This window comes from Bombyx mori, chromosome 11 (genome assembly GCF_030269925.1).
Source record: "Bombyx mori chromosome 11, ASM3026992v2".
In the NCBI taxonomy this organism is placed as follows: domain Eukaryota; kingdom Metazoa; phylum Arthropoda; class Insecta; order Lepidoptera; family Bombycidae; genus Bombyx; species Bombyx mori.
The window spans coordinates 7346462-7358062 of NC_085117.1; the positions used below are offsets into that span (position 1 = coordinate 7346462).

An 11601-nucleotide genomic window follows, 5' to 3' on the forward strand; every position below is an offset into this window, starting at 1 on the left:
CTATGAGCGTGTAAAATTCATAAAATTCACTTAAATTATCACATTTTTTTTTATATTTTTTTTATTGCTAAGATGGGTGGACGAGCTCACAGCCCACCTGGTGTTAAGTGGTTACTGGAGCCCATGGACATCTACAACGTAAATGCGCCACCCACCTTGAGATATAAGTTCTAAGATCTCGGTATAGTTACACGGCTGCCCCACCCTTCAAACCGAAAAGCATTACTGCTTCACGGCAGAAACAGGCAGGGCGGTGGTACCCACCCGCGCGGACTCATAAGAGGTCTTACCACCAGTAAAATTGTGCAAATTAGTCAATACGTTAACTACGTCATAATTCAGAGAAAAAAGTAATTAAATCTTAAATAAAATTTAAATCGCAATCGAAGTTGCGAACAAACGTTATACTTTTGTGTTTTAATTTAAAACTAGAGTCAAAGGTCGGCGACGCAAAACTGTCGTGTATTAGTATCATTCGTTGTACGGTAGTGATAGCACATTCTGTTTAAATGGCCAATAGAGGTACTACTTCATCCGTATTGAATACTATAGATAAAGACGTTTTATGTGAAGATGAAGTGCTTTGATTTGTATGAACGTGCGTGTGAAAAGGCTTTGTTAAACTGAGCATCGGAACTTCCGCGTACGCCTCACACCGAAGAATACTCTTTCCATTATTAATTTTTGGGTTTAGTACTGATTTTTACATAGACACGGAGTGCAGGATTGAAACGCTTCAATCTGTCCTACCATCTGCGCAAAGCTGCCGGCCAAGCTAACAGCGAGTACTCGTTGCTTGAGTGATCGGGCAGATTGTCCCGAAATCCTCCTTAGAAGAATCGAGGATTTTTGCGTTGCTATATACTGCATGTTGTAATCCCAGCCATGTTGGTGCTAACGTCTTCTTTTCTGTCGCCACTAATGAAGACTCCTGGCTTGAGATATGGCACATGTTCTAGACTTCGATCTCTGTCTCAGGGAGTGATAGCATCCGTGCTGTAGTGGGATGTGACCGTAAACGATATAACCAGAAAGTGTGAAACAAGTTTGGAATACTTGCTATATTATGTAAAATTTGTGATAGGACACAAAATTATTTTGAATAATATTTATATTTCAGGACGACTGTGCAATGTGGTTGGCAGGGCGTATAGTACAGCTAAAATGCCCTCCACCGGGTTTACACCCAAAGAGTATAAGGTAAGTTTTTATTTACCTACATATAATTAATAAAAACAACGTGGTTTCTGATTTCAAGGCACCCACAAAAATTCCAGAATCAACAACGGGCACGCACCGTACATTTTTAGATTTTTTTCTTATACTCATATTAAATTTAGACTTTAAATTTTGTGGTCATCGTGTCCTATAGGATAGGACGCCAGGTAGTCGTATCGTAATAATAATCGTATCGAAGGAGTCGATTATGCTGTTGTTCACATCCCACAAGCAAGTACCAATTTCTTAAGGAAATATGTACTATTTTAGTATTCAAGACTAACTTCAGAGACAAATTAAACCCGTAAAAAATAAAATTTACGTTAATACAGGTGGTGAGCCGTGTTAAAGTCCCCTACGCTTTGACACAACACCACCTTTCCTATTTTCGCCGCGAATTAGTAATGCTTTAGGTTTTTAGAATGGGACAACAGTCATACAACACAATTAGGACATAGATAACTTACACCGGTTCTGATGGTCACTTAACAAGAGGTGTTTAGGATATTTACTCGACTAGACTAGGTAAGAAAATAACGTAAATTGAAAAAGCAGCAATCTGTTAGAACAAACTGTAAGAGGATCAACTACAGATTAGGGCTTTACTGTCTTTAACAAGAGAATGGCACGACCAATGATTACTTACGCGTGAGCAGAAAACATTGACGACGAAAAAACTAATCCATTTTGACTTTAGTGATTTATGACTATTAAACTGTTCTGTGACCGTCTTTATTGGGGCCCCATCCAATGAATTTGCCACGAGGGTCAGTTGATACAGCTACGCCACTCGCCTCATTAAAACAAGCTTGACTGATTTGTCCTACAAAAGAACAGAATATTCATTGATGATTATTATAATGAGGTTGAAGTGCTCTCGATAAAACCTATTTATAGTGAAACTCGCCATTTTGCCTATTTCAATTTGTAACAGTATTGTTATGCAAAAAAATTAAACTGTTAATTAGTTGAACTCGGCATCAAAATATTAGTTTTATTATCATACTACCCGTCTGCTTCGCTGAGCATTTAAAATCAACATTATTATTTTTCACCCCCTCAAAGATTCTCATCATTAACGCCCCCGCAACCGGTGTAGGGAGTCCAACACTCATATAAATATTAGCCTATCCATTAAGTACATGTATTTTCTGCATGGATACCAAGTTTCAAGTCAATCGGATGCATGGTTCAGTAGTTATAACGGAACATCCGTAAAAACCACTGTAGATTTATATGTTAGTATAGATTAAACATCACAAATAATTTATCCACCCAGGGCCCAACATACGAACAACTGGAACATTTGAAGTCGAAACATATGCCGCCAGCGATACCTAATTCTTACAAGAAGCCGGTGCTATTACACCAGGGTCACATGCAGTGGCTCTTCGACCACGAGGGCAAAAGATACTTGGACCTGTTCGGCGGAGTCGTTACTGTCTCAGTTGGAAATAGTCATCCGTAAGTACCATAGATTGGGGGGAATAGGGACTAGGGGTTTATTAGGAACAAATCTGGGTTGCCACAATGCTTTTGTGTGATTTAAATTTGTTGAATTGAAAAGAACTTTTATTTAGTGTTTATGAATATTAAATAGTTTAATTTTGTCATCAGAGCTTTGTAACTGACTAAAGATATTGAAAAGCAAATTACCTAAAGGTAAGTACCTACCTAACAACTAAACAATGCCACCTAAACATGTATGTTATCGTTTCTCTCTTATTAGCATTATTAGAACTGTCAAAAAATGAGTTGCCTTATTAATTATTACAGGAAGCTAAACGCAGCTCTCAAAGAACAAATCGATTTAATATGGCACACGACGAACTTGTACCGGCATCCAAGAATATATGAATACATTGAGAAATTGTCGTCTAAATTACCCGATGATCTTAACGTAAGTTCTAACGTATCGACTCTGACAGTCTCGACGAAAACTGGTACAGTACCCGGCGATAAATATTGGACATCGGCCGTTGGAAAGAGACAATCGGCTAATTTCGGCTTCGTAGAGCGTCATCTCTTGTGCACGAAGTGTCAATAGACCTACTGCACACAGCGAACAACGACTGATTTATTGCTTAGATGGTTGGACGAGCTCACAGCCCACCTGGGGTTAAGTGGTTACTGGAGCCCATAGACATTCACAACGTAAATGCGCCATCCACCTTGAGATATAAGTTCTAAGGTCTCAAGTATAGTTACACAAACGTCACATAAGTAAAATTATACTATTAACATTGAAGCCAAAATTATAGCGCAAATTTAAAGTTCTTGAAAAGCTGTAATGGCTTTTATGGTGATATTAATAAAAAGGAGATGAAGTTTTAAAAACAAACAAACGGTGTTCGCTCTTCAGGTACCTTCTTTCTGATCTTAATTCTGTTTCCTGCTCTCTGATTATAATGATGGGCGAGTAGGTGGTTTCTTCGCCTGTAAGGTATTACACCAGTAACGAAAGTTCCACCTCATTAATAAAGGTGTCTCAGAGTGGTTGGTGGAAATCAGGTAGTCATCTATACGGTCCCCGATGGCTCGAGAGCTTACCTGTTCATTTATCCCAATAAATATCGAGTGTCTCCTTTTCATTTTTATGATACCATTGGATTCGTGTCATCGCGATTAACAGTAACAAAAAAACTACACTTACAATTTACTAAAGAGGGTCTGAAGTTCTTAACCAAATAGCCACCATTTTAGGTCGTCTACTTAGTGAACAGTGGAACAGAAGCGAACGATCTGGCCACGATCCTGGCAAAGGCGTACACGGGTAACTTGGACGTGATATCACTCCAGACCAGCTATCATGGATACAACAGCAGCCTCATGGGGCTATCTGCTACACAGTCGTACAGAATGAACCTCCCCGTACCGCCGGGATTTTATCACGTGAGTTAATTAATGAGCTTATCAGTCGGTTTTTATGAGTCTTCCTAGATGAAATTACAAATCGCCTCCCAAGCCTCTACACAACGTCGCCATTTTTTTCTGAGTCTCTTACCGCCCCCTTTAGGCCTACAGCGCCCACAAGGGGGCGTTATCGCCCACTTTGGGAAAGGTTAGTCTAAAAGCCAATAAAAGAAATAAAATATTTATAAAATGTTCACCACGCAGGCGGCACATCCAGATCCGTACCGAGGGAGCTGGGGCGGCTGCAGAGACTCCATTTCGCAGGTGGCCGGCGCGTGCTCGTGTCCCGGCGAATGCGTTAGCACCGAAAAATACATTCATCAACTCGACGAGGTCAGTTAAGTTCCATTTTTTTATAAAACAAACTCCATTACCGGAGCATAGGTACATACAACTGGATGAGTTTTATTGGAAATTGTGGGTAGAAAATTTATGTTTCAATGACAGCTGCCCTTCAAACACGTGAATGCTTGGAGGCGGGCACAATAGTGATACCATATGGATGTAATTGCTTGTAGTGTCAGCTTGTAGTGTAGCTCACAGCCCACTTGTTATCATGTGATTACCGGAGCCGTTACATCAACAGCGTAAATGCCGCCCATACAGCTTGAGACGTTCGAATTCTCCGTTTTTACAGTACATGTGGTTGCCGAACTCTTCAAGCCCAAAGGCATTAATTACTGTTTCACGGCAGAAATAAACAGGATGATACAATAAAATCATTTTTTCTTACACTATTTTTAATTCAAATTTATTAAAATTTATTTTCTATTTTTTAGTTGGATTTTCTATAAAAGCGTATTTTGTTAGTTTTTTTAAACTATTATTTTATATATTATCACCGCTCTCTAATCTTTGAACGTGACGTACTATCTGCTTATACATATTTTTGTACAGAGTTCAGGTCAATGCCAGTCATACGTCAAGTTCAGTTGATATCAATGTTATTATTTAAATTTAGTACAAAAAAAACTTCAATCAATATAAGTCTGGTAAAACTGAATAAAAATATGAAAGTCATAATGAAAAAAAAACACTATACGCCACTATACATACTACCTTATTATGTCATATTTATTTTTTTATTGCTGAAATGGGTGGACGAGCTCACAGCCCAGTGTTAAGTGATTACTGGAGCCCATAGATATCTACAACGTAAATGCGCCACCCACCTTGAGATATAAGTTCTAAGGTCTCAGTATAGTTACATATCATATCACTAGTACCCTAAGTCAGCACTATCACACATAGACACATGCTCGGATACACGTTGCGACTATGCCTGTAATAAAATCCTGCAAACAGAGGTCATTTTTTTCTAAGAACATCCCTTATTACAAATTCCAAGACGAAGGGATAAATAACATTACAAAAATTTATAGTGCGAAATACATACATCAATTTGCTGAATTACTGGTGGTAAGGCGTATTGTATACTCGCATGGGTAAGTACCACCACCCTGACTATTGCTGTCGCGAAGCGGTCATAAGCTTTCCCGTGTGAAGGTTTAGACAACGGTTGTACAATATAACTCATATGGACACGCGTGGGTGACGGCATTTGCGTTCTGATACTTTCTTTTTACTCTGATAATTTATTAATTTCACTGATCACATTAAGCGGCCCCAAGTTAAGACTCTCGTGTGTTATTGGTACTTTGGTACTGAAAAGTCTTTGAATATACCTATAGGTACACATTGTTTTTTAACGACAGCTCCTAGGTAATTCTGTACCAGCCGGCAGAGTAGCAGCGTTCTTCGCGGAATCTATCCAGGGTGCTGGTGGAGTGGTGCAGTTCCCTAAGGGATACCTGAAGAGAGCTCAAGAGCTAATCAAGAAGAATGGCGGCTTGTATGTAGCTGATGAGGTGAGGTAGAACCTAAGCAAAGAACGTTTTAGGAAGACTTAGACCAGAGAACGTTTTAATGTGGTATAAGTCTACATGGAAGTTTCGCTCGTCCACAAAGTTTTTCCAGAGATCATTTTTGTCACGTATCAACTAAATCTGGAATGGTCGGAATCCTTTTAAAACGAATTTTGAAATGAGTTGTCAGCAGTAAGCAGTGGTCTTGTGCCCCTGAAATTGCTGACGTCCAGAACGACCGTAACCACCCATCATCAGGCGTACCGTAAACTTATATGCTTTGGAAGGAAATCCTAAAAAAATATTCTAAAGTAAATTTCCTGCCCTCAAAGTTTAGTTCAAATTACATTACAGAGATTAATAAGTTTCGTAATACAAATATTTAACTTCTTCTAGGTCCAGACGGGTTTCGGTCGTACCGGAGACCACTACTGGGGCTTCGAGACACACGGCGTGAAGCCTGATATCGTGACGATGGCTAAGGGGATCGGCAACGGTTTCCCTCTGGCCGCTGTCGTCACCACTAAAGAGATAGCAGCCGCCCACAGCGGAAAATCGTATTTCAACACTTTTGGAGGAAACGCTTTGGCCGCAACAGTTGGAAAGGCCGTATTAGATGTAAATGCATTTAAAAGTAACGTATTATATTCATGTTACGATGTCTATGAACTCTTATATGCACTCAATACAGGATTAATCATCATCATTATCCTGCCCTTCTCCCAGTTACCGGTCGGCGCAACATGTTTTCTCCTTCCATACTCTTCTATCATAAACAATTTCTTCGCTCACTCCCCTCTTACCCATATCGTCTTTCACGCAATCCATCCATGTCTTCTTAAGTCTACCTCTTCCTCTATATCCTTCCATATTCTTAGTTAACATTCTCTTACCAACTTCATTTTCATTTCGTCTCATCACATGTCCATACCATCCCAAACGCGCACTTTTCAGCTTCTCTGTCACAGGTGCCACTTTCAGACTTCCTCTAACATATTCATTCCGTATTCTATCCATTCTCGTTACTCCACACATCTATCGCAACATTCGCATCTCTGCTGCATGCAATCGCCTTTCACCGTTAAATGCTTTGTGAGCGATACCGAAATTGTGATTAGGCAAATTGGTTTTTTAGGTTATTGACGAGGAAGAACTTCAAAAGAACAGCAAAACTGTTGGCGAATACTTCATCAGGCAGTTGATGGAGCTACAGAAGCAGCATCCAGTGATTGGCGATGTGAGAGGACAGGGCCTCATGATCGGGGTCGAGCTGGTCGAGCCTGGCACTAAGAAACCCCTGCCGGTGTCCCTTGTGAAAGATATACACGAAGAGATTAAAGACAATGGAGTTCTAGTCGTACTTGGCGGGCGGTGGAGTAATGTGAGTTTTGGGTATTTGATAGTTAGATAATACCATCCACACCTATTTCATTATTATCTGTCTCTCAATCTCCAGTAACTAGAATGAGATACGATTTCGAATCAAAATTCAGTGGAACAGAATTTGTTTTTTTTTCATTCAATTATATTTATTCGTTTTGTCGCTCACCCACTAGCTTTATGACCGATTAAATGAAATCTATACGTATAAAAAAAATTGTCTGTTTGTAATATTGAAATAACCGCTTTTTACTACATGCATATGAATTTATATATACGGTATATATACACCAAAATAACATTTTTTACAATTTTTGTCTGTCTGTCTGTCGTTCTGTTTGTTCCGGCTAATCTCTGGAACCGCTGGACCGATTTTGACGGGACTTTAACTGATAGGTAGCTGATGATACAAGGAGTAACTTAGGCTACTTTTTTTAGACTAGCTTTGCCCCGCGGCTTCACCCGCGGTACTACAATAATCGCTTGTAACATCGCGGGACTCAGCTATCAATAATAAAATTTAATGCTTCCGAAGCGAAGCGAGGGCGCGTCGCTAGTCATGAATAATAACGGTTGTCAATTGTTGCAGGTGTTCAGAATGAAGCCGCCGATGTGCATCACGAAGGCAGATGTTGATTTTGGTATTTCAGTTATCGACGACGCCATTAAAAAGGTCACGAAGAAATGATAATTGTTTTGAAACGGATTACTGAGATTTTGGCGGAAACGCTGTGAAGCGAACTTTAGATGATTTTTATAATTTGTTAAGTTTAGTGATTGTTGACGTATTATTAGACGTTTAAACCTGAAGATTCTTCAGGTTTAAACGTCTAATAATACGTACTTTATTAACCGTTTAGCATCTGTGAAAGTGCACAAGTGTGGAAAAATGAAACAGAGTCGCTGGTCCATAACTTCCCGGGCTCCTCCAAAAAACCCACGGAAGTAAATTCTTAGCAAATGCTTACAATTTTATTGAGACTTTATTTCATTTTATCAACATTTGATTTCATTTAATTCACCCCAATGGATTACAATTTCAAATAAATGAATTTCATTTCATCTCTCTGCGTTTTTTTAGTCTTCTTTTTCTCCACCTTATCCCACTAGGTGGGATCGGCACAGCTAATTTTGCTCTTCCATTCTTTTCTATCAGCCGTCATCTCAACACTCACTCTTCTCTCTTTCACATCGTCATTCACCCACTCCATCCATGTCTTCTTCGGTCGACCTCTTCCCCCTCTTTTTTTAAAGTATTTATTTAATAAAACTTTTTTTTTTACAAAATCGACACTGCAAAAATAGCAGCGCAAGAAGCCAATTGCCGCATTGAAAAAAAAATGTGTGCGTGTACTAGTGTACACACGTAAGAAGTGAAACTTATTTATGGCCTTATTTTTCGAAAAATGATCTACATGCAACTTTCTAGAAATTGGTTAAATAAAGTTAAATTAGATAAAGTTTAAACAAAAGGATTTTATTATCATAGACATGAATACAAAAAAGTTAAATTAGATAAAGTTTAAACAAAAGGATTTTATTATCATAGACATGAATACAAAAAAGATGGCGCGTAACGGAAAAATGTGACGCGTAACCGAAAAATGTGACGGTAAATTTTTTTCCAACGCCGATAAAGAAGTTTCACTTCAAAAAGAAAGAAGTAATGGAACTACTACAATTTTATACCACAATAAAATACAACTGCTTCTTCCATTGAATGTAATCTGAAAACTTTTTATTTATTTATTGCTCAGGTGGGTGGACGAGCTCATGGCCCACCTGATGTTAAGTGGTTACCGGAGCCCATAGACATATACAACGTAAATGCCACCACCCACCGTGAGACATAGTTGTAAAATCTCACTTTTACAGTACAACGGTGCCCTGCCCTTCAAACCGAAACGCATTACTGCTTCACGGCAGAAATACGCAGGGCGGTGGTACCTACGCGTGTGGACTCACAAGACATCCTACCAGTAATAACTATGCTTTGAAATCAAATAAATGTACCTACAACAAGCATTTTGAAGTGAAACTTCTTTATCGGCGTTGGAAAAAAATTTACCGTCACATTTTTCGGTTACGCGTCACATTTTTCCGTTACGCGCCATCTTTTTTGTATTCATGTCTATGATAATAAAATCCTTTTGTTTAAACTTTATCTAATTTAACTTTATTTAACCAATTTCTAGAAAGTTGCATGTAGATCATTTTTCGAAAAATAAGTTTCACTTCTTACGTGTGTACACTAGTACACGCACACATTTTTCATTTATTGTGTGTTTATTTCTAAAGAAAACCCTTCTACTGAAGTTTTCTTGTCACCATAAAAAAAACATTTGATAAGGTCGGCACTACGCCCCGCATTAACGATACTAGTACTAATAAAAATGTAAGTCATAATATCGAGTAGTATTTACTATGAGCATTATTTTTATTGCTCTAGATGAGCAATTCGGATTGGGTAGCTTAGCGGATATCCATTCTTGGCTGCTTCGCGACAGGATAACTTTTCTTTTTCTTCTCTTGCCCTTATCCTACATTATGTGGGGTCAGAGCAACATGTCCTCTTGCTAATTGCATTCAACGTGCCATATATTTTTTTATTGCCATTGTAGGCAGACGAACATACGGCCCACCTGATGGTGAGTGGTTACCGTCGGCCATGGACTTCAGCAATGCCAAGGGCAAAGTCAAGCCGCTGCCTACCGCTTAATACTCTCCACAAGTCTCGTTTGAAGAAGAACATGTCATAGCGCCCGGGAAACACCGTGGAGAGGAGCTCATTCCATAGCCGGATGGTACGTGGCAAAAAATACCTCTGAAAAAGCACTGTGGACGACCGCAGTGGCTCTAGGTAAAAATGTATATGGAAAGACTTTACAGTTTCCCCCGTCCTGTTTAGCCCAGGCTCACTCACCTCACTCACACTCAGGTCTTTGTGTGACTGGAAAGGCCTTCGGGCCACTCCACGCGAATTCTACCTTATCAAATACAAAAACGTATTACCTTACCGAATCTCAGCTCTCGGGGCGTTCATAAAACTTATCACTGTGTCACGATTAAAGCGATTTAAAACATAAATGCTAAGTTGTTGCGCTCCCGTTTGTAATACATTAATTGTTGTTAAGGTCCGTTCACTGCTTCGCGTAAAGCATTAGTTTTTTTTTTATTGAGTTAATTTCTACCTGTTTGTTTGTTTGTTCGGGCACATCCCCGAAACTATTAACATGGAATAAATCACGCACTGTCATCCGCACAGAAAAATCCTCTTTACCGATTAAAAAAAATTACGATTTTAAATATACTACAAATAAGAAAAAGGATAAAGTGTACGCTCACAGTTCTAAAGAAGCTGCTCAAGTGGTCGGAAAGGTACAACGTGGTCATCATCCTGCGTCAGTGATGGTTTGGTGGGGCGTGTCATATCAAGGAGTCACATTCCACGAACCCTACCTTCCGGACTTATAAGAGCTGAAGACTGGCCCTGATCTAGCCCAGACCTCCAACCCTTTAAACTTCAAATTATGGTCAGTTTTAGAGGACATAGTCTGTTCTAAGCGATACGGCGACATTGAGTATCTTAAAAAATCTTTGGAGCAAGCAGTGGCGAAAATTCCCTTGGAAACAATACGTAAATCCATTGATTCGTGGCCAAACAGATTAAAGGCCTGTGTAAAATCCAAAGGTGGCCATTTCGAATAGTTTTTTTTTTTGCTGAGACTTTAATAAATGTGAAGGTATACATTTTAATAATATTTTTACTTCATTAAAAAAAACATTTTCTGTAACAGAACTTATGGCGTGACTAGTTATATTTACTGGTGGTAGGACCTCTTGAGAGTCCGCGCGGGTTAGTACCACCACCCTGCTTATTTCTGCCGTGAAGCATTAATGCGTTTCGGTTTGAAGGGTGGGGCAGCCGTTGTACCTATACCTGAGACCTTAGAACTCATATTTCATGGTGGGTGACGGCATTTACGTTGTAGATGTGTATGGACTCTAGTAACCACTTAACACCAGGTGGGTTGTGAGCTCGTCCACCCATCTAAGCAATAAATATATATATAGAACATAGTTTGAACCTTGGGAAAGAACTTAGCCTATCTTTTCAACCCAAGCGAAATCTAGTGACGATCACGCGGGCAAAGTTGCGGTCAGAAAACTAGCTCAAAAAAAAGTACATATCACTTAAATAATGGACAAATGTTAAACTGCCTTA

The 11601-nt window shown here is 39.3% G+C and overlaps 1 protein-coding gene across 3 annotated transcripts; it reads left to right on the plus strand.

The window, feature by feature from the left end:
- Positions 1-427: 427 nt before the first annotated feature.
- Positions 428-8441, plus strand: LOC101745259 (alanine--glyoxylate aminotransferase 2, mitochondrial). Of its 3 annotated transcripts, XR_009974239.1 has the most exons (11): positions 428-522; positions 1121-1200; positions 2498-2682; positions 2995-3118; positions 3922-4110; positions 4336-4464; positions 5847-5999; positions 6393-6614; positions 7132-7377; positions 7966-8144; positions 8205-8441. XR_009974239.1 is itself a non-coding variant. In XM_004931560.5 (10 exons), exons 1-10 carry the CDS (start codon positions 510-512, stop codon positions 8062-8064), a joined length of 1440 nt encoding a protein of 479 aa, XP_004931617.1. In that variant the 5' UTR covers positions 428-509; the 3' UTR covers positions 8065-8441. The 3 variants fall into 3 exon arrangements, 2 of the variants coding, with proteins under 2 accessions (XP_004931617.1, XP_062527055.1); XM_004931560.5 differs by having other exon boundaries at positions 7966-8441; XM_062671071.1 differs by lacking the exon at positions 428-522 and adding an exon at positions 581-643 and having other exon boundaries at positions 7966-8441.
- The last annotated feature ends 3160 nt before the right edge of the window (positions 8442-11601 follow it).

Coding starts and splice junctions, on each gene's coding strand:
- LOC101745259 (XM_004931560.5), top strand. Junction 1,201..2,497: donor TTACACCCAAAGAGTATAAG/GTAAGTTTTTAT, acceptor TTATCCACCCAG/GGCCCAACATACGAACAACT. Junction 6,615..7,131: donor TTGGAAAGGCCGTATTAGAT/GTAAATGCATTT, acceptor TTGGTTTTTTAG/GTTATTGACGAGGAAGAACT.